Source organism: Coffea arabica, chromosome 1c (genome assembly GCF_036785885.1).
Source record: "Coffea arabica cultivar ET-39 chromosome 1c, Coffea Arabica ET-39 HiFi, whole genome shotgun sequence".
In the NCBI taxonomy this organism is placed as follows: domain Eukaryota; kingdom Viridiplantae; phylum Streptophyta; class Magnoliopsida; order Gentianales; family Rubiaceae; genus Coffea; species Coffea arabica.
The window spans coordinates 38911045-38934384 of NC_092310.1; the positions used below are offsets into that span (position 1 = coordinate 38911045).

The 23340-nt window shown below is 35.8% G+C and overlaps 2 protein-coding genes across 3 annotated transcripts; both read right to left on the reverse strand.

The window, feature by feature from the left end:
• Positions 1 to 7942: 7942 nt before the first annotated feature.
• LOC113739386 (WAT1-related protein At5g64700-like) lies at positions 7943 to 12212 on the reverse strand. Of its 2 annotated transcripts, XM_072048406.1 has the most exons (7): positions 11653 to 12212; positions 11266 to 11328; positions 9387 to 9491; positions 8931 to 9165; positions 8653 to 8811; positions 8394 to 8545; positions 7943 to 8311 (listed from the first exon to the last, which is right to left on the reverse strand). In XM_072048406.1, exons 1-7 carry the CDS (start codon positions 11841 to 11843, stop codon positions 8074 to 8076), a joined length of 1143 nt encoding a protein of 380 aa, XP_071904507.1. In that variant the 5' UTR covers positions 11844 to 12212; the 3' UTR covers positions 7943 to 8073. The 2 variants fall into 2 exon arrangements, with proteins under 2 accessions (XP_071904507.1, XP_071904509.1); XM_072048408.1 differs by lacking the exon at positions 8653 to 8811 and having other exon boundaries at positions 11653 to 12211.
• A 4127-nt stretch (positions 12213 to 16339) lies between these two features.
• On the reverse strand, positions 16340 to 16965 carry LOC113720738 (large ribosomal subunit protein uL29). Its single transcript, XM_072064417.1, has one exon. It carries the CDS (start codon positions 16880 to 16882, stop codon positions 16511 to 16513), a length of 372 nt encoding a protein of 123 aa, XP_071920518.1. The 5' UTR covers positions 16883 to 16965; the 3' UTR covers positions 16340 to 16510.
• Positions 16966 to 23340: the final 6375 nt, after the last annotated feature.

The window sequence follows — 23340 nt, forward strand, 5'->3', positions numbered from 1 at the left end:
ACTGGGATGAAGTTGGCGAGAGGAAGGCATTAGATCCAACCACTATTCCTTGGATGGAGGAAACTCGAGATAAGGTCAAGTTGATACGGCAACGACTCCAAACAGCTCAAAGCCGACAAAAGAGCTACGCAGACAACGAAGAAAAGACTTGGAGTTCGAGGTTGGAGACCATGTATTTCTTAAAGTCACACCTTTACGAAGTGTCACAGCAGGCAAAGGAAAGAAGCTTCAACCAAGGTTTGTCGGACCTTACAAGATCTTACAGAGGATAGGTGCGGTAGCGTATAGACTAGAACTGCCACCAAGTCTCTCGAGAATCCACGACGTATTTCATGTCTCAATACTCAAGAAGTACTATCCCGACCCAACCCATGTCTTACAATCAGAGGAGATCGACGTGGACGAATCGCTTGCTTACGAAGAAAAACCTGTCCAAGTGCTTGACCGGAAAGTCAAAGAGCTCAGAAACAAGCAAATTCCGTTAGTGAAGATACTGTGGAGAAATCATGGGGTAGAGGAAACTACCTGGGAAGTGGAAGAAGAGATGCGAACGAAATACCCTAACCTTTTCGTGAGTTAAGGTGAGAAATTTCGAGGGCGAAATTCTTTTAAGGGGAAGAGAGTGTGAGAACCCGTAAATTCCTCCTAATATTTTCCTAGGGTTTTTCCCCTTAATGGCATGTTTTCTGCATTTTCTGGCTTAGGAAAAGTTTCTTGGTGAATTTTATGAGTAAATATTGTTTTTAGATGATTTTTCTAGTATCGAATAGGTTTTGAGAAATTAAGAGTGTATATCGGATGTGGAACCCACTAGGGCGAAAAGTTCGGAAAAATTCGGCCAACTAGGTTAAGTTTTGGATACTGGAATTAATTTACCGGGTGTTATGAGATATTTAGAGGTACCAAGTGGATAGGTGTATGAGAGACAAAAAAATTTAGGCAAGTCATTAAATAAGGTGACAAGTGTCACCATTGGATTGGGCTTACCTTAAGACTTTCTTACCATTGACTTAAATAACCAAAAATGACCCAAAAATCTTCAAAAATCCTCAAGAAGTGGCCGGCCCTCTCTTGCTCTCTTTCTCTCTCTCTTACTCCAAGCACAAGGAAGAAAACACTTCAATCTTGTTCCAAATCATCAAAACCAACCATCCAACCTTGATTTTGCTCCATAAAACACCTTCAAGTAGTGGTTGTGAGTTGTTTTGTGGAGTTGTTTGGAAAGTTAAGGTGGTCAATAGCTCTCTCTCTCTTGTTCTTAAGGTAAGTTGTGAAGAACCACCCTCCTCCTTTAATTGATGCTTAAATCATGCTTAGTGGTAGTATAAGATGCAAATTTATGGATTAATTCTTGATTTATGGTTGAAATGATGAAGTTTTATTATTTTTGGGGATTTTTCTGTTTTAATATAAGCATGATTGTGTGGCTAGCTATGATGATTGGAAATGGTATATAATGACTTAAGGAGGTGGGAAAAGTGATTAATTGCAACCAATTTCTAGTTTGGAAGAAATTTCAGAAAACTAGGGTTCTTGAGGTGGCATTCTGTCCGAAATTTTAGGTCCTAGATAGAGGCCGAATTGGCCTTAACTTAAAACATGAAAGTTGTAGGAAATGACATTTTAGAGGTGTCTACAAAATTTCAGGTCAATCGGAGTAGTGTAGAATGAGATAAGTCGAAATTACTATTGCTATTCTGGTTTTACCCGAAATTGAGAAGTGCGTCTGTAATGGGTTGTTTTGGCTGGAATTGCTTCCGAATTGGTTGTTGAGGCCTTCTAATGAAATTTATCCCTGTTTCTTAGATTTCAGCTAGTTTTGGAATTTCTGGATTTGGACTTGTAGAGCCTGAGTTATGATGTTTCCGCCAGAATGCATTTTGGTGAATCTGTTTTACGTTTTTGATGTAGTATATTGCATTTTTGACCTGTTTTCACTCAAAACTGGGTTGAGTGACCTTCTATGATGTTGTAGCCCTGTCTTTTAGCTTCGATATGGTGGGTCTTGCACCCTCATCCGATAATCGTAGTGAAATTGGTACCATTACTGCAAAATGAGGACAAAAACTGTTTTTTCAGGGCCAAAGCTAGTTACATTTCCAAAATTTCTGGTTTCCTTTAATGTTTGTATATGCTTATGGAACCCTATTGGGGTCATGTTTGGCCTTGGTTTATGACTCGTTATCGAGTCTCATTGTATTTGTTTGCATGTTTTAGGGCGTGACGGTGGTGCACAACGTTCTTTTGACGGAAGTGCATGAAACCACATTTGCTAGCTTGGTGAGTGTACTACTCACTTGTGTGCTATTATATGGTTTTGATATTTGAACTTGAGATGTTGAATGTTAATTGATTGGAGTGAGAGTGTACTTTATCATTCTCACTTATTGTTTCGCATGTTATTGAAAAGTTATTGGAATGTTATATGAGATGTTATATGAAATGAAATGCATAACTTGGTGTCGTTTGGACGAGTCTCCAACGACTACAAATGTTATCAATGAGCTCAACCCCATTGGTAATTGATTGAATCGAGCCGGCGAGGGCTTGGTCATGCCAATTAATGTGCCTTGGGGGCAATGTTATATGTTACCTTCTCAGGAGTTAAGGTGAGAAATTTCGAGGGCGAAATTTTTTTAAGGGGGAGAGAGTGTGAGAACCCGTAATTTTCTCATTTTCTAGGGTTTTTCTAGTTAATGGCATGTTTTCTGCATTTTCTTTATTAGGAAAATTTTCCTGATAAATTTTATGACTAAATATAGTTTTTAGATGATTTTCCTAGTATTAGTTAGGTTTTGAGAAATTAAGAGCGTATACCGGACGTGGGACCCGCTAGTGCGGAAAGTTCGAAAAAATTCGGCCAACTAGGTTAAGTTTTGGATACTGGGTTTAAATTATCGGGTGTTATAAGATAATTAGAAGTTGTTATATGGATTGGTGTGAGAGGAAACAAAGATATATGTATGCATTAAATAGGGTGACAAGTGTTACCATATGGTTGGTTGTACTTTATAACCACTATTCATTTTCTTACCAATTGACCAAATAAATCAAAAAATTACCAAAAATTCATCATTTTTCTCCTCATCTTGGCCGGCCACTTCAAGCAAAGAGAAAGGGAAAAGCTCTTCAAATTCTTGCCTCCATCTTGCTCAAATTCAACTAATCAATCATTTGATCTTGCATTTGTTCCATAAAATCTCTTCACTTAGTGTTTGTGAGGTGTTTGGTGAAGTTGTTTGGAAAGCTAAGATGACTAGTTGCTCTCTCTCTTGTGTTGCTAAGGTGAGTTGTGAAGGAACCCCTCTCCTCCACCTAATGATGTTTAATCCATGATTTGTGGTAGTCTAGAATGTAATTTTGTGGATTATATCTTGATTTTTGGTTGAATTGGTGAAGTTTTATAATTTTTGGTGATTTTTCTGTTTTCATATGATTCTTATTATGTGGTCATGTATGATGATTGGGAATGATAATTAAGGAAACTAGAAGGTGGAAAAAGTGGTTAATTGCAGAAAATTTCTGTTTTGGAAGAAAAATTGAAAGTTAGGGTTTCATTATTTACATTCTGCCTGGCACAGTACCTCATAGTTAGAGGCCGAATTGGCCTTGGGTTAAAACATGAAAGTTGTAGGGAATGATATTTTAGAGATACCTACAAAATGTCAGGCTAATCGGAGTAGCGTAGCCTGTGAAAAGACCGAAATACCTGCTACCCTGGTTTCACCCGAACTTGAGAATTGCTTCTGTAATTGGTTATTTTGGCTGGGAATACTTCTGATTTGGTTGTTGAGGTCTTCTGAGGAAATGTATCCTGATGTCTTAGCTTTCGGATGGCTTTGGAATCACTTGATTTGGACTTAGGTAGCCTAAATTATAGTTCGTTAACCAGAATGTGGTTTGTCCACCTATTTTTGCGGTTCTGGTTTAGTATCTTGTATTTTTGACCTAGTTGTGCTATGAACTGGACTGAGTGACCTTCTTCAATATTGTAGCCCTATCTCTTAGCTTCGAAACAGTGTATCTTACACCTCCATCCGATAATCGTAGTGCCATTGGTGCCAAAACTGTAAAATGATGTCAAAAACTATTTTTTTGGATTGAAGTTTAATTCCATTTCCGGATTTTCCTGGTTTACTCTAATGCTTATATATTCTTATGGAATCTTATTTTGAGAGTATTTAGAATTGGTTATGACTTATAATCGAGTCTTATTGTGCTTATTTGACCATGTTAGGACATGATGGTGGTGCAAGACACTCTTAGGTGGAAGTGCATGAAATATCATTTGCTTGATTGGTGAGTGTACTACTCACTTGTTTGTTTACCATGTGGCTTTGCTATATGTGAACGTGATGCCTTGAAGTCTTAATTGTCCATTGAAATTGATTGAAGTGAGGGTGTACTTGATCGCCCTCACCTCCTCTGATATTATTTATGACTGTCTACTGTTTCACTGTGATACTGGAAATGTTCATGGAAAAACTGGTGTTGGTGTCATTTGGACGAGTATCCAACGACCTTTACTGTACTACTGAGTTCAACCCCATTAGTAGTCGATTGAATCGAGCCAGCGAGGGTTTGGTCGTGAAGGTCGACGAGCCATGGGGACTGTTATATGGAATATTGTAGTAGTGAGACTCTTGATTCCAGTATACTCGAGTATTACCAAATTGCTACTGTTTGGAGTTCGGGCCCGGTAGGGGTATGTTGGGTGGAAGGAATGGAAGTAAAGTGGAGCCTACGGTTGGTTACTTTGTAAACATTGACGGAGGGTCAATGAAGTCCGATCAAGTATACGAGCGAGGAAAGGGGCTCTTGAGAGCCGTCCGTATCCTTTTACCATCTTGTTAATGTGTGATCTTGGTTTATTTCTCTCTTGACCACTTTATGCCTATGTGACTTGGTTGCTTATGTGATAGTATACCACTGGGTGTAAGCTCACTCTGTTCCTTTTGTTTTCCTTACAGGAAAATAAATACTTTTGGACCGGATTTGATAGTTGGTTGCCGAATTGAGCTAGATTTACAGAGCTTTTGTATAACTCATTGATTGAAACCCTAAATGTACTTTTGGGTCCGATTTCTCTTTTGATTTGGCAAACCGTATATGTATAAACTTATGGGATAAATTTGTATGCCATTTTGGTTTGTAAATGTTGAATTTCAAGATGTGTATGTTTGCGTGATGTTTGACCGGATTTTGACATGGCCGGTACTATTCATGACCGGCTCCAATTTTCGTTTTTTTTATTTTGTGATTTTGACTAGTTTACGCGCGTTAGTTTGTTCCGGAACGTATTAGATCGATGTGAACTGAACCGTTAGTCCTGGTGAGAGTTGGGCAGGCAATCCGCTAACCCCTTTGGTTCGCCTTAGGGAAACGTGGGGCTGTCACAAGTATGGCCTCTAACCTTAGCATACTCGTATTCCCTCTATTAAAGGAAAAATTGAAGTCACGCGTGTTAGTTCCCCGCATCCATTATGATGCATTCCCTTAAGTTACGTCTACCTATATATTATAATTTTTCTATTTTTTCAAGTCTCATTATTGCATATTCATGACCTCTTCAAAGAATCACTTTTGGGCGTCATAATTAATGCGATTTGCACCAATTAAGCTTCGAAGAGACATATTGACCCTTCTGATAGCCATTTTGTATCGGTTTGTATTCATATAGTAACATCCAAATGTGATAAGTTTTAGGTTAAAATAAGAAAATTTTTTACTAAATCACGCAACTAGCCTTGGCTAGATTGAAAGGGTGCCTTGGATTTATCCTTGCCTTTCTTTATTTCAACCGTGACTCCCGAACTTTTTTCTCTGATTTTCGAAAATTTGGAGTCATTTAAAAAGGGTTTTTCTCTACTTTTTATTTGAAATTCATTTTAACTCAATACCAAGTGGCGACTCCTATTTTTTATTAAAAACCCTTTTTAAACTATTATTTTTGGACCAAAATCGTCACACTTTAAGTCCCATTTTAGGCCCTTTTTCTTTGTTTATTCTCAACAAATCAAAAATTCATTTAATCAATCAAAAATCATTTTTATAAACCCATAATGTTATTTTTTTCATAAAAATGGGGCGCGACACTACGTGTATACATAATTTTTAAAAGGGTAAAGCCTATGACAACTCGAGTAGTAAAAGCTTTGAGTGGAACAACTTATTAAAGAGAAAGGTAAGGCTCACCAAGGCTTTGCCGTTTCTCGTAGCATGGATAGCAATGTTTGAAACGTCTTCCTCCACCATGTCTCCATCTTTTGGATAGCATCTCTACACATTTGTTTTCTTTCTTAGAGTGTTAGACTTCTGTATTTTTTTCATTTTGCATAGGTCTTGATGTTCTTTGAGGTGGCCGTCTTCTTATTCATTACTTTTATTTTTTGTCAGTAAAATCATAGTACTTTCAGTTTCTAGTTTCCATCATGATCAAATGTCAAATTAGTACTCCCTTTGTCCCATTTTGATAGTCCTAATTTTTTTCACACAGTTTAAAAAAAAGTAGTTAACTTTGTTGGAAAAACAAATTTAGATTGCCATTTTTCTAAAATATCCTTACATTAAATAAAGTTGGCTTTTCATATATCAATATGTTTTGAAAAATCTAAATGCATTAAATGGGATAGGTTATATTCAATACTAACAATCTATATTAAATAAGGTAGTTTATAGTAATAACAACTTACATTAAATAAGGGTATTTTAGAGAAATTAAAAGACAACTACATTCTTCAATTGAAAAGTGGATTACAATTTGGGACAGACGAAAAAGGAAAATAGGACTATCAAAGTGGGACGGAAGGAATAATATTTTTTAATAACTTTGAATATCAACTAATTCTTTTTCAGCTCTTGTTTATTTATTCATTTGGTATAAAAATCAGCAATAACTTAAAAAAATAAATTATCCAAAATCACTACTAAACTATGGTAGTTCCACCACTTAATTAATCCACAAACTTTATATATATATATATTTATTGTGACACTTTCTTCTCTATCTTAAAAAGAATCTCTATCTCTAATAAAGCATACTATTAAAAGTAGCCTATCCTAATAAAATTTATTATTGTAGCTAATTATCAAACAACAAATATAGGCATAAAAATCTTGACATTTATTTCTTTGTAATTGTGCTAAATTACTATACAATTGTTTAGAAGAATAAATTGAACTTTATTAGATGAGGGCATTTTAGGATTTTCATTAAGCTTTTTTTTTACCCTATTTTAAGATTTGGTTACTAAAAGTGTCAAATCAAGAGAGTAAGTGTAATTTATAAAACTTTAAGGAAGTTCAGTGAAATTAATTAAAACCTCAAGGGAGGTTTTTGAAATTATCCCTAACAATAAACATATGATCAAACTCGTCTTTTACTACTGATCAAACAAAAGAGAATATAAAAAAGGTGGCTAGGTTGTGGGCTTTTTGACCAATTTCGACAAATTTCTTGCTCTCATAAGTATAAACAACTTAATTAACCGTAGATAGAGATGAAAAAGCTTAAATAAAAATCATTAGCACCAGAACGAGTATCTCCATTCTACTGTTTACTCACGCATTAATTTCAATTAGATATGTAGTGACATACCCATTAAGTTAAGTTAATTGAGACATTACCCAATTGAAAAATGAAAACATAAAATTTCATAGGGTCTATCTATTATGCACTCGTTAGGATGTGTACTAGATGTTAAATTTTTGAAAAAATAAACTTAATTAAGGAGAGAGTATAAATGCAATAGACAGTAATAATTGTTAGTGCATGTGTTCACATAGTAGGTTGGGTCTGATTAAAGTATGTTAAAAAATATCCATTGGGTACCTATTAGAAAACCAATTTCAAATATCATCAATACATAACCACATGCATATATGTTCTGTGTATAGAAACTATATTAGTAGAAAGTATGAAACGGAAATGGTCAAACCGCAATTTGCAAGTTTCAATCAGGAAATTAAGCGCTTGCAACTCAAAAGATTTTCTCAAAAGAAACAAGATGAAGGAAAAACAATTCCCTTGCAAAAGTAAGGTACTTTTTAATGTCAATGAGGTATAATATTTATTTATCCAGCAAGGCCCTCAACCCTGGTTAGAACAACTGCGTCCGTCTGTTGCTCTTTGTCTCCATGATTTATGTCGTTCTGAGGAGATAGAGCTGGCACTACAGTAGCTGCAGATTCAACTGACCTTTTTTCTACTTCACCGTTAGCACGTATAGTCTTGAATATTGCTTTGGTCTCCTTATTCTTTGCCCAAAGGAAAGCGTACAAGCCCACAATGATAAGGAACATACCAAGCAAGCTACAACAATAATTATAATCTCCAATTAATTGTGAAAAAGAAACATATATATACTCCAATTAACTTATAAACTGATGTTTACCTTCCAATGGTGATTGCTTCCCCAAGGAAGAATGCTTCCGCGATGGCCACAAATACAAGAGATAAGGGGTTGAACATAGAAGGATAAGTTGGGCCTCGTTTTGATATAGCCCAAGAAATCAAGCAAAATGATGCAGATGTGGCCAACGATCCCTGTTATGACAATTACGATACTTAATCTTATACTAGTAAGTATATTTATAATTTTCAAGTCCATAGCCTAGAAAATGTTGGAATAAAAGATTTGATTAGACTCTTACCGAGTAAAAGATGGTAACTAACTCTAAATTCCATCCTAAATGCCAAGCTGCTTTGGATCTATCTATGCACAATCCAATAACTACTTGTTGCACTGATGCTATGATGCAAATATAGAATGTTGACCAGAACTTGTAGGGGAATAGTTGGAATAACTTAACCTAACAGAAATCCAACAAAATCATGTCATCACAGATTATAATTCTTATTACTAATCTACTAATCCTTATAACAGTTTATAACATAACATTTTCTGAAACCATGTAGTTAGGTGGATTACCTGTGATATGAACCACAAACTATAGGATAAGCAACTGCAAACTAGAAATATTGTTCCCCGAGTCCACTCGCGAGGCTTAGTGGTTTTCAGTATGGAATGTTTCTCCACGTTAAGGTGAGGGATGTGGAAGGCCTTGCCCATGTAAAAAGCAATAACCAGTGCACCACCAAGGCATAATATTGCAGCCATAGTCTTTATTTTACCAGCTCTGGTATGCAGCCGCAGTTCTTCTATTCTACAACCACTCAATATAAAGCATGCAGATGGGGAAAATCAAAATGGATGGTCATTTTTTCTTCATTTTCTTTTTTGATGGCAAATCCCATTCAACATGGTTGGATGCCAATCCAAATTTTATTAATATAAATAAAAAACGACAAGGAGGGGGACATAAATCAAAATAGATGGTTCTTTGTGCTCTAGAAAGATGGAAAACAAGATGGTTGCCGAGACTACCTCAGAATTGTTGAGAAGAGAAAAGTGACTATGGGAATGAGGTTGAGGAAGTTTGTTGCGTACGTGGCTGTGGTATCCCCTAGGCCATCGCACGCCATGGTTATCCTGAACAAAGTAGACATGTTGTACATTCTTAGGAAGCAATTAACGAAGGACAAAAAAAGCCCTTGGAGATGATGATACGAAAAGGCATGCATGTTTGGGACATTTATTCCTGAGTTTAATTATGTGACACGCATTCATACATTTCTCACAAAGTAATCTAACAAAGATACAATTTATACCTCCAAAAGATCGTGTGCAATGCACCAGTTGATTTAGTGCAAATTTAAACGTAAAATTAAGTCCTAAGAAAGGTACTACGTATTGGTGAGAAAGGGAAAAGGAAAAAAAAAATCCTAATAATGGGTATGTGCTGAATCTTAATTTCTTTGCCACCAATTATGGTACCATGATCTCGCCTTAACATTTGTAGGGTAATTAAGCCACTAGTCGAATGTCAACAAAATTAGCAAATGACCAAAATCTTGCATCTATTTCCTGCTCAAGGCTTTGCAAACTTGAAAATAGTCAGAGTAAGAAGGTTTCTAAAATTGGAGTTAGGATGAAGAAGAAGAAGAAGAAGCAGATTAAAGAAAGAAATGTAAAGGACAAAAATCTTTTCCTTGGATTCCCATAAAATTCTAATTTTGGTTCCGTTTCACATTTATCCTTATCCCATCCTGATATTCTTAAGTGTGAACCAAAAAGTGGTACCACTTATTTAGCTTTTTTTTTTTTTGTGTAGTGGTTTTACTATTAGAACTACATTTCATTTCCCATGAAAAAGAGACCAGGATTGCACTGTCACTATAATAATGTCTAATAAGAATTGTTGCAACTAATTAACTCCTACACTAGTACATTGTAGTACAACTAGCAGGCCGGAATTTTTAATCTCCACGGAAGCACGAAAGGCAAATTATAATTCCATTGACCGTTTTACCAATTAACTTTTGTAACTATTGAACTTTGGTCCAATGGTCATGAGGAGATTCTTAAAGCTCTCCTATGCACCATGTTGAAAATTCAAATTTCACCTGATATAATAGTAGGCTCACCTTTGGCCCCTATACAAGTTCTGTTGGACTAGTGGAGTAGATTGTATACCAATTTACTTTTGTATACCAATCAAATACTGACAGATTAGCTATCTCGACTGGTATGAGAATTGCTTTTTTTTTTCTTGGATTTTGTGGTGCTTTTAAATAATAATAATCTAATCCTCAAAGCCATTGTGAATTAATTATGGGTAACTGATATTAATCTTGCCATTAAAAGTGTCTCATTGTTTAGGAATTTGCCATTTTGGCAGTGGTCTTATCTTGTGAGTGTAAAATTATCACTTAATCTAGAGAACTGGATTTTAACATTTTCGGGACGTAACAAAATAACTAATAAGAAAGAATATAGCTAGTGAATCCAGGAAATACTTTTAATCCTCAGCAGAAAAAAAGAAGGAAACAAGGTAAATTTTGTTTGTTAATTTTAGCGTTAAAAATGCAAGTTATAATCTCACTAGGTTTAATCTTCTATAATCAAATGCTGACACATACTCGGACAGGCCAACCTAACTAAACAATAATATTTATAACTTGGACAAATTACCCTGCTTTTCAAAAGGTTAGTCATCAATACTATTTGTAGGTTCTCCTTTTCAGGCTTCTACTAATTTATATGGTCATATTCTTGAATAAGTTAGTTTACAATAAGGGCAGCTGAAGCTCACAGTTTCCACAAGTAATTTGTCCATTTGTATAGACTATTGCTCTTGTTAGTTGCTATTGAAAGGAAACACATGATTAATTACGAAATGCACTACAAGAGTAGGGATGCATACCCGGTTAGTGCAACCACAAATAGCCAGAAGAAAATCAACCAGCTCAGCTTCTTTCCATTGCCTCTGCATTGTGGTCCAATTATGAGCATCATTTCATGTCACAGAACAGCATGATTAACAAAATCAGGGATTTTGAACAACAAGAAAACCATCGTTATTAAGGAGCTAGAAAGAAAATTGAAGAGGTGAAGTCGGGAGTGGGAGGAGAGTTAGCAAGGGAATTAATTAACAAGAATCAATCAAGAATCATATAACGTTGGTTATATACTGTTAATTCCCCTGCTAGCTCTCCTCCCACTCCTGACTTCAACTCTTCAATTTTCAAAAACAAGCTAAAAATGTTATCAAGATTGATAAAATGGGACGGAGGTAGTACTAGTTTACGACCTTTCCCAGAAAAGAGCAAAAGGAGCAACACAAATAGCACCCACGACATGCCGATAGAACATGTAAGCGAAAATGAAAGAGCCTTGGTTCAATATCAGTCTTGACAGAAGCTGCAACCCTGTGGCGATTGCTTGTACCATGAGCATGCCGGCAGCAAGTCTCCCACCCTGAATCCATTTCTTCTCCGCCATCCTTCCCCACTAAATGTCTTTGTTTCTTTCTTTCAATGCAGTTTCTCCAACTCTCGTTCTCTCTAAATTCAGAGATCAATCAGTTAACACAGGAACCCTAGCTGTTTCTGTTACATGTACAACGCCATCATCACACCCTGGAAATCTAATCTGAAAAAGAGAGCAGAAGTTAATTATGCATGGTTTCTTGGCTTTCTTGATCAGTTCTATTGCTCCTCCTCGACCATGCTGCAAAACTGGCGATTCAAATGTTTAGGATGTTGGGAAGCTACACACTGAAGAAGTACTAGTAGGAGGTAAATACTAGTAAGAGATTATCGGGAAATAGCTAAGGGAACAAACTCTTTAAAGCCAATTGGGAATGGGTGATAATTTTTATGCCTACTCTTTCGAGTCTTTTCTTGGCTTGTTGAATAGGAGGAGGCAAAATATATGTGTGTGTGAGAGAGAACATTTTGGCTTCTGAGTTTGCTAGGAGTCTAGGACTAGTGTCAGTATTTACGTGTCCAATCTAACATTCTTTTGTCCATTTAGTTGTTACTCATCTTTGCAAGCCTAAATATAAATTGTTTCCTCAGCTTAGACTTCCAAGAAAACAAAGTTCAGAGAACTTTTAGCTAGCTGTTCCAAGTTCCTCATAAATGCACATACAAATTACACTAATTTAAACGATCCACACAAAGTTTAATCAAACACAAAAATATATATATAAGATGAATAAAATGAATTTTCCCCAAAATGATTCAAAACATAACGAAATTATCTATCTACAGTTGGAACATACAAATACTATCTGATTATTTAACTCTACAACAAATAGACCTACAAACTCGAGTTGGGACATGGTGATCAAGCGTTCTTGCGATGGAATGGGGCATCTATACTATAGGAATTCAAGAAAGGAAAGCCAGTACAAACTGCAAGACAAATAGGTCATGTGTTTTAGACTTCAAGAAGGGAAGTTGCATTTTGCATGCTTACATCATAGACATCGTGAGAAACTGGTAACTGGAAATTGTAACAAACTGTCTTGGCTGAATACCCTACATTGAGCAGTTTAGGATAGGAATCGAACTTGATGCTATTGTACCATCTAGGAGAAATTTTCAGTAAGAGTGCCGGGCAAACAATCGATGATTTCTTTTTTTCTTTTTTTTTTAAAAAAAAAAAAAAAAGCGGAGGAAATAAAATATGTGAGAGCGACAAAACAAACGCGACTGCTGTCTTTGGATGTGGTTGATTTCTTGGTTTGATTAGAGATAGTTTTCTGTAGTTGCATCTATATCCATATTCGAATTGACGGAATCTTTAGTTTCGTTCATGTAATTGATGTTATCTTGTGTTTCCTCCGACAAATGGGTTTGTATGACCTTTCCTTCTCTCAAATGGGTTTGTACCATCAATTAATCCTTCCTATTTTTTTTCTACCGCATTTGATTTTCTGATTTCCTAGGATCGGATTCAAGTATAATGGGGTTCCTGTGGTTTTAGTTCTTTTTAATTTTAGTTCACACAAAAAAAAAATTGCAACCAATAAAGCGAAAACAGGGAAATAAGTTGAAAATGTTTAGGTGAAAATGAGCAAGACAAACTAGGAAAGAAAAGAGAAAACGAAGAGGGTAAGCAGCGGGCCCACAAAAATTGATGCCAAATACTTGAGTTTACTTGTGAAGGTACTTTTAACAATTAATGCAAAATCGCTATTGCAAGAAAATTTTTACTTTGACAATATTCCTAGCAATGCACAAAAGATCTCAAGTTGTTCACTTAATGAAGACTCTCTAGACCCTCTGTTCAAGTTATCATGCAATCAAATCTTTTAAGAGTCCCTCTATTCAACTTATAAAGTAATTAAATCTTTAAGGGATCTGCATTTTTTTCAATGGCAATCTTCCATCAATTACAAAATTATTATTTGTGGATCTGCTCCTATATTTTGTCCCTACAATCTATGCTAAAAAAGAAAAAAAAAAAAAAAGCAAGAATTGAGGCAGTAGTTTTATTCATTTCTCCCTAGATTTACAGCAAAAGAGAAAAAAGAGTAAGAATTGAGAGAGTAATTTGACTCAATCGATGAAAGAATTCAGAGTTGTGTACCCTTTTTGTTCCTGATTTTCAGCATCTTTTAGTATACTTGATGTGTTGTGTGAACAGGACCCATTGTCATGCCACAACGCCACCCCTAGCCCCTTCTTCGATCATCGAACTAGCTCTCCTTGTACCAGGAGCCTTCAAACTTTTCGTCACGGTGACTGTGCCCAAACTATATGCACAAAAGATTGTGGTACCTGCATTGCATTTGCTTTTGGTGGCAATGAAGAGTTATGTAACAGTGGAGTTCGGGGAAGGGTACTCCTTAGAGATTGTGCATCAAGTATGAGAGTTATCTGTTTTCAAACTAAATTTTGGAGGAGGCAACAAATGAATAACGCGTCATAATTGCTTACGATCCAACGATCAACTAAGTGGCATTTATAAAACAATTTTTTTTTATTTTGCTATACGATTGTTGTCAAGTGCTATTTTCATTGACATTCGAGCATGACAGAATGGGATGAGTTTAAAAAGTGTATAGTATTTTTATTATTATCTCTACATTGTAAATGCAGTAGTTTGAACTTTGATTATTAATATTGTACTTCTAAAGCTAGAAGTCCATTTAATCCCCGTGGTAAGGAAACCTTTTAATGTACAAATGTGTGAGTCATTGAGTCTCTGTAAGCAGTACCATTCCTTAATTTCAGGTGAGACTAGGGCTGCAAACGAGTCGAGTCGAGTCGAGTTTTGGGCTAATCGAGTCGAGTTTCGACTAAATTTTACCAACCTCGAGCTCGACGAGCCGGCAATTTTCGAGCTCGATCTCGAAAAAAATTTAAAAAAATAATTATTTTATTTTTTAAAAAATAAATAAAATAATATATTTTTTAATAAATAATAAAAATATTAAGGATATATATGTAATTTTACTATTAAAATAAAAAAATAAAAATATATATATACTTAAAAATAAAAATATATATATACTTAAAATAAAAAAATAAAAAATATTATATATATACTTGAGCTCGCGAGCCGGCTCGCGAGCTAACGAGTTTAATATTTTGAGCTCGAGTTCGAGCTCGATTTAGACTCGAGCCACGATTCGAGCTCGATTTTGATCGAGCTCGACTCGAGCTTGACTCAAACGGCTCGATTCGTTTGCAACCCTAGGTGAGACCCAATTATCCCCTTGCTCAAAAATTGATGCCACAAACATTGAATTTATCACTTTGAAAATTATGATTTCTTCTAGGATTATTGGCATGGTAAATCACAATGATACATGATTAATTACAATCTAAAAGCAAACTGCATAATTAATTCCTATTTGTGGTTGTCCAAAATTAATAAGGCACTATGCACCAAGATTACCTTGCGATAAAAAGGAAAGCTTCGATGTACACACAAACATATACTGAAGAACAAGGAAAGGACATAAACAGGATCGACTACATAGATTCAAATAAGAACAACTATATGCAAAATTTCAAATGAAATCATAGACAATGAAACATAAGTAAAGAAGAAAAAAAATACAAGTGATCGTAGACAACGATAAATAAAGCATGATTCTGTTGAGGTCCGGCTAAGAATGGGCTGAACTCGTAGAATTTTTCGAATGTGCCAAATATTCGGGCTCATACTCTATTAAATCATTTTTAACTAAACCTCAACTATAGGCTAAGGAGTAACTGAGCATTGTTTATGCTATTTCTGTAATTTACGCCTTTACCACCATCTTCTGAAAGAAAAAAAAATTCTGTTGACTTGATTTATAGACTAACTTATAGATTATGTGGTGTATTTTTATAGCCACATTGGTATGGTGATATATAGAGGTGTCAAAATCGGTGATTCAAGCGGGTTTGAGCGGATCATAATTAGGTAAATTGGTATAATTGGATCAATCATTTATACTCATTTAAATAAATCAGTATCTATTCGCACTCATTTATTAAATGGGTATGGGAATATCCAGTTATTCACTTATGAGTTATTTAAAATTTTACTTTTTTTTTATTTTTTTTGCATGTTGTTTGACAAAAAATAATGGTATTTTATTGTTATTAGATTAGTAAAAAATTTAAATTTATTTGCTTAACACTCACTAAAAATTGAGTTTAAAAAAATTATTTTTAAATATGTACAAATGGGTCAATGGAATCAATGCATTACCCCCAATTAAATGGGTTAACTGGGTACCCATTTAGACCCATTCAAAATTAATGGGCGAGTTTGGACAGATCAACATAATTAGATTGTGATTGACACCTCTGATCATATTATTATATAGTAGAAATAATATGAATAATAATATATAATGTTTTTTTTTATTTTTTTTATTTTTTTTTTCAACACTAACGCTCAAATGGAAATTAAACGATTAGTTAAGGCACAAAGTCGATCTTTTCAGAATGAAGCGCAAGCTGTTTCTCCGAACAGATAAAGGTACAGAATTATCTAGAATAGGTGAAACTGAAATACCAAAATTCAACATGAACCACTAATCTCAAGTCGAAGTCCAGCAAGAGGGCACTAATAGTAACAAAAATTTGCAAAATCTGATTTTAACAAAATGTTGTCTGCTTTCATGTAAAACACCAAAATCTCTCACAAGCAGTCCTTCCCTAAACCTTAATGGCATACTTTCGCACAGGGAAGTACATCTCCTTCTTTTTCTGTCGCTCTGTCTTCAAAGAGGCCTGATGCTTGGTAAGACGTCTGCGGATAGCCCTTGTTTTCTTGGGGCGCAGGTCGAGGGGCAAGTATTTCTTGTTCTTGTAAGCCTCCCTCAGAGCAGCCTTCTGCTTTTGGGAAATTACAGTCAACACCTGGGCGATGGACAACCTCACTACCTTGATTTTGGAGAGTTTGTTAGGGGCACCGCCGGTGACCTTGGCGACGCGGAGAAGGGCGAGCTCCGCCTTGAGATCCTTCAACTGCGCTAGCAATTCCGTCTTCGACTTGTTACGAAGCTCGTGTACCTTGATTCTAGCCATGGCTTCGGTTCGAGGGAGACTTCCTTCAGAGGCTGCTCAGAAACCCTAGTGGTCCAAATGCAAGGGGATTAATAATAATATATAATGATACAAGAGAATTGTTATAGTTATATTGCATATACGACATAGTCTACAAGTGGACTTAGGGACCAAACTTACACAAGTATTTGCCATCATTTGAAGCTTTACCAACTTGGCAGGAAAGAACTCATTTTCTTCCAATATCAAAAAAAGAAAACTCAATTTCTTCCCTTTTGCCCCTCTCTCTAGAGGAGACCAAAAAAACATATTAAATTATCGTGATCAAGTGCTCTACTATTTTTAGTGTAGACACCAAATTTTTGTTTTAGCTTTGTTTGTTTAATTAATTTGATTTTAACTTTATTTGTTTCGATTTTAGGGTTTTCATTTCATTTTATTTTATTATTATTATTTATTTTATTTATTGTTCTAGTTTATTTTTGTCTTTATAATTAAAATCAAAAAAAAAAACACACAAAGGAAAGAAAAGGTAAAAATGCCAAGTGGAATCTTGCATGTGGGACAAATGTCCTCATTCTAGTTGGACAACAAAGGGGGTTAGGTGTTACACATTCGGGGGCCCAAGGGAAAATCAAAGAAAAAAAAAGGAAAGAAAAAAAGACAATGAGGAAAGAGGCCGACAGGGTTTTTTGGGGGGCAGGTTACAGAAGCAAAGTGGGGGGGGGGCATTTTTTTGACGGCAGCGGCGGAAGACTAAAAAAAAACAGGGCAAGAAAGGCTGAAGAGAAGGAGAAGATAGGAGGACAGCTTCGGCAGGCAGCAAGGAAAAAAAATTTAAAAAAAAAGAAGAAAACAGAGGGTGAGAGGGGCGACGCACAAGATGAAGGCTGGAGCGAGAGAGGGAGCTTCGTGAGGCTACAGAGCAAGAAAAGAAGGAGAAAAACAACAAAAAACAACAAAAAAAGGAGGGAAACGATTTAGAGGGGGGATACGAGAGAAAGGGAAAAAGGGCTTGAGAGCTGAAGAGGACGGCGGCAGAATTTTGGGGACGGAAAAAGGAGAAAACCCAAGAGAGGCTTCGATTGAGCGGATAAATGCAAGGGTTCAGGAGATAGGGGGACTGATTGGAAGGAAAGCCACGGGAAAAGAAGAAAAGAAAAACAAGGGAATCGGGAGAAAGAGTTAGAGGACGAAGCCTGGAGGGGTTCGGAGGAAAAAAAACAGAGAGGAAAAAGACTATCGGGCAAGAAGAGAAAGAAAAGGGAGGCGACGACAAAAGGAAAGCAATAGGAGGCAGGTAGTGACTTCGTCGGACAGTCCGAACAAACCGGTGGGTCTGCTCATCTGCTCTGGCAACCGGAATGTGTTGAGGAGGAACGCGAGCAGGAAGAAGCCGAGACCGGAGCCGCGACCAGAAGCCACTGTCATCCACGAACCTCCACCGTGAGAAATCACTGTAAGTTAATCTTCTCCTTTACATTTCAGTTTTTCCATTCGAATACAAGCTCTGAAAATTTTCAGAGCATGTCTGCCGATGAACATGCTATGCTCGCTGTTAGTTTGATGTTTCAAATTTCATGTCAATTGTTCATTGCCTTTTCTGGGTGTTGATTGGACTGAACTTTTTGGGTTTGCTGAATATTTTGGGGTCAATTGTAGCTTCAATTGAGTAAGGAAGTAGTGAAATTTCCAATTCCCCCCAATCTGTTCGATGAAATGCCCAACCGGGGGTTCAACTTCAAAGACAAATTAATTTCTGTTTTTAACATTCGGCCAGACCACGTTTGTCAAGACAGTTTATTTTCATGAAAGAAATGAAAGTTTTCTCTTTGAAAAATTCGGATGGGCTTGCTTGGCATCTGTGTGTTTGGCGTCTTTTCTGCTGCTCTTTTATTTGGCGTTCTTGTTGAATGAACTCCAATTGATGGCATGAGTTTGTATGAGAGGAGATTCGTGTGGATTTCATTTCTAGAGATGGGTTTTCAGTGTTTTTATTGGCTGCATTTCTCTTGTTGTTTGCTTGTAATTTGCTGAACGTACATGCTTTCATGGACTGATTCGATTAAAATGTCCATGTTCTGAGTAGCTTCTGGATGCTGATTTACAGCAAATTGAGTGAGAATTGGCTGAAATTTTGATGTTCATTCGATGTTAGATGAAATGTCTAACTGAGAGTTGGGTTGTTTTTGGTGTTTTGGGTCATGCACGTTGTCTCATAAACCTCTCTTTCATCGCTGTTTTTCCTTTCGGTTGGGTATATTTGGGTCCTAAGAACCTATTTCTCTTGTTATAATGGAAGGGGGGGATAACTCCGTTGATTTTTTTTTAAGACTAGAGGGCTGCGTTTATGTTTTTTTTCTTTTCTTTTCTTTTTGATTCATCGAGAGGGCATGCTGTCATAGTCTTTCTTTATTTCAATTGCCGTACTTCGTCATTGTGCAAACACGTAAATAGCCATGAGTTGCTGTAACCATATTAACCTCGCCCCTGTGCAAATTTTGTTGTTAAGGCAAGGCCGATACAAGCTCCTTCATTATGTCTCTTTGCTACGTCTTCTTTGTTTTTAAATTTGTCGGGATGTACTTTGAGGTAATGAAATCTGGTCTGTTTAATGGATTGCTCAAGCAGCTCAAAGCTGTTTCTTTTAATTCCCTTTGTGCGTAATCCAGGCTGCTAAAATCATTGGGAATGCGGAGTATAGTATTGGGTCTTAATGATAGAATGCATGGTTGATTTGTTTTGAGTGAAAGAATGCTGTTTGTTTGGTCTTCATTGCTTACGTCTGGCATGACACTAGAAGAATGAAGTTGTAGGATAAATGAAGAAGAAAGCAGGCTTTTCATATGCTTTGCCCGGGAAGTTCTGAAAATCGAAGTTTAAATGTTTTAATCATCTAATATGGCCCAAAATATGGGAAAGCTGAATTTGTTTCATCCCTTAGATTTAATCATCTTTTAATCGTTTCAAATATGTCTTTTGGGTGGATTAATTTTTGATTTTAGGCCATGTTTGTGGTTTAATGAGTTTGTTGATTTAATTATGCTGGTTTTAGTAAAGTAAATGATTTGGGTTAAGAGATTATTTTTGTTTGGGTTTCGGGAATGGGTCATTGATTTGTTTTGATTGAATTCTGATTTGGGTTTAGGAGATAAAAGTCCACTCTTTTGATTGGGCTGGCTTGTTTGATGAAAATTGGGCTAATTCGTCTGTTTTGCTTGGATTTCTGGCCCAAGAAATGAATAAAATGGCCCAATGGCCTGACCTACCAAGAATCTGATTACCAAATTTGCAGATCAGCCCCTGTACTTTTCTTTAATTTCACTAGGGCCCTACAAACTTTCAATGCTGTCAATTGGGTCCTTAAATTAATTGCAAATAGGTCCCTGAACTTTATTTTTCTTTAATGTTGACCTCCAAACTTTGCTAATTATTGCAATCAAGTCCTTCATTGTTTTAATTTCTTGCATGTAGATTGTTTATATGATTTAATTCATTTAATTTCATGATTCATTTTTATCTTTTGTGATTATTTTCTTGATTAAAGTGATGCCTTGATGCTTTTATTATTTTGGAGGGTAAATAAGTTGATTTCACTCCATTAGAGCTTCATTTCAAGGGAGGTATAATTTCTTTTATCCCTTTTGTCTCTCCTATGTGATCCAATGTGCTAAGTGTGAATCGCATGCCTAATTTGCTCTCATTACCATTCTTTAGTTCCATTATTTCATTCATTCTTGCTTTTATTAAATTATTCTTTTAAATGGGGTATGTGTACACCTCTTGGCTTGTAATAGATAGGGCTGTGGCGAGCAATTTGGTCCATTTTCCCCTTCCCCTTTTTGTTTTAGTTAGTGAATGTAATAGGTTCATAAGTTGGTTGCATGCCTACGTGTTAAGTGTTTAATCGCTTTATTAGGTCCTTGCATCTAGTCGAGCATGCTAAATGTTACGTGCTACGTGTTTATGAGTATTTAATATGTCTACTTGCTTTCCATAGTGTGGATGAATGGAATGGATGAATGTACGTCACCACACTAGTCCAACGCTAGTTGTGGCTTCTTTTATCGTTTCCACTAGTCCAACGCTAGTCGGAATTTATAAAACGGGCTAGTCCAATGCTAGACCCTTAGGAATTTTCCCTCGATAGTACATCATTTGCTTGTTCACCACATATCACGTATTTTCCTTAGTTTTATCATTTGGCATGATCCTCAAACCCCTTTTCCTCTCATTTTAGGTTTTGCATCCCATACTAGCTATAGGGTTTATTTTGCTTGAGTGTCCCCTTCCGATAAGGGAAACGAGCGAGTGTGGCTACTCGATAGCCTTAGCACGCTAGTTTTGCCTTCTAATCAAAGGGAAAATCGAAGTCGAAAAAGTTAGGAGTCATTCCCACACCCGACCTGATGCATTCCTTTAGGTTCATTCATTCTCATTTATCACTTACTCATTTTTTTCAATTCACATTTTCTCATCACTTTTCCTTTCCTTATTGTTCATTTTGATTTCTACTTCACAAAATTGCACTTAATTACACCTATATGCACTTATCACTATATTTTATACACTTGCACACAAACACTTGGATTTTTCATACAAATTCACACATGCACCTTTCCATACACTTGCACACAAACACTTGGACTTTTCATACAATTTCACACGTGCACCTTTTTATACACTTGCACACTTGCACTTTAGCCATCATTTGCATTAATCGACCTCTATAAGGTTTTCCTTTATTGGCCGCCACAATTCATGTGGTTGGGATAAAAAACCTTACAAGAGACATTTTAGAATTTAGGTTTGCATTTTTTTTTCTTTCCTTTTGCATTCATGTAGTGCATCCAAATGTAATAAATTCTTTGGTTAAAATAAGAAAAATTTTGATTAAATCACGCAACTAGCCTTGGCTAGGTCGAAGGGGTGCCTTGGATTTTTATCCTTGCCTTCCCCTTCGTCAAATGTGACTCCCGAACCTTTTTCATTGGTTTACGTGGACTAGGAGTCGTTTAAAAGGGGTTTCTTACAACTTTTTCCTAAAAAATTCATTTTTAGGTGACTTGGTACACCTTAACTCATTACCAAGTGGCGACTCCCATTTTTTCAAAAACCCTTTTTAAACTATAATTTTGGGTCAAATCGTCGCATTTTCAAACCCCCATTTAGACCCATTTTTCTTTTAAATCACAATTCATTTTCCAATCACAAATTGAATCAAAAAATACATTTTTTAAACCATTTATTTATTTATCAAAAAATGGGGCGCGACATTTAGTTCGCAACTAAGAATGTCTACTCTAAAATTTAGTGTATTCACGATAAAAAGAGAGTGTAAATTTAAGCAATTTCTTGGTACAAATATGTAAGTTCACATAAAACTTATGTTTGTAATAGTTCAGTTCATGAACTTTATTTGCTTAACACTTACTAAAAGTTGAGTGTAAATATATAATTATTTTTAAATATATATATATATGAATTAGTCGAATCAACGCATTACCCACATATTGAATGGATTTAATTGGGTATTCATTTAAATCCATTCAAAATTAAAGGACGAGTTTGGACGGATCAACATAATTAGGTTGTGATTCACACATCTAATGATATATAATAATTGTCGCGCCCCATTTTTTGATAAATAAATAAAATGAAATGGTTTAAAAAATGTATTTTTGTGATTGAATTTGTGATTGGAAAATGAATTGTGAATTAAAAGAAAAATGGGTCTAAATGGGGGTTTGAGAATGCGACGATTTGACCCAAAATTATAGTTTAAAAAGGGTTTTTTTTTTTAAAACAAAATACGGAGTCGCCACTTGGTAATGAGTTAAGGTGTACCAGGTCACCAAAAAATGAATTTTTAAGAAAAATAGGAAAAAGTAGTGAGAAACCCTTTTTAAACGACTCCTAGCCCACGTAAACCAAAGAAAAAGGTTCGGGAGTCACATTTGACAAAGGGGAAGGCAAGGATAAAATCCAAGGCACCCCTTTGACCTAGCCAAGGCTAGTTGCATGATTTAATCAAAGATTTTCTTGTTTTAATCAAAGAATTTATTACATTTGGATGCACTACATGAATGCAAAATGAAGAAAAAATGCAAACCTAAATTCTAAAATGTCTCTTGCAAGGTTTTTGGTCCCAACCACATGAATTGTGGCGGCCAATAAAGGACAACCTTATAGAGGTCGATTAATGCAAATGATGGCTAAAGTGCAAGTGTGCAAGTGTATAAAAAGGTGAACGTGTGAAATTGTATGAAAAATCCAAGTGTTTGTGTGCAAGCGTATGAAAAGGTGCATGTGTGAAATTGTATGAAAAATCCAAGTGTTTGCGTGAAAATAGAATAATAGATATATAAGGTAAAGTGGAATTCCATTTGTGAGGTGAAAATGAGCGCGTGATAGGGAAAATGTAGTGAGAAAGTATGGTTTGAGAAATGTGAAAAAATGTGGTTAAAAGAGTATGTGGG

What these genes read in the sequence shown, in the direction of transcription:
- LOC113739386 (XM_072048406.1), bottom strand. Translation starts at nt 11,843, where the DNA reads ATGGCGGAGAAGAAATGGATTCAGGGTGGGAGACTTGCTGCCGGCATG. An exon ending in TTTGCTCTTTTCTGGGAAAG is followed by an intron (nt 11,329 to 11,652) that starts GTCGTAAACTAG and finishes ACCACAATGCAG; the next exon opens with AGGCAATGGAAAGAAGCTGA. An exon ending in TTTGTGGTTGCACTAACCGG is followed by an intron (nt 9,492 to 11,265) that starts GTATGCATCCCT and finishes TACTTTGTTCAG; the next exon opens with GATAACCATGGCGTGCGATG.
- LOC113720738 (XM_072064417.1), bottom strand. Translation starts at nt 16,882, where the DNA reads ATGGCTAGAATCAAGGTACACGAGCTTCGTAACAAGTCGAAGACGGAA.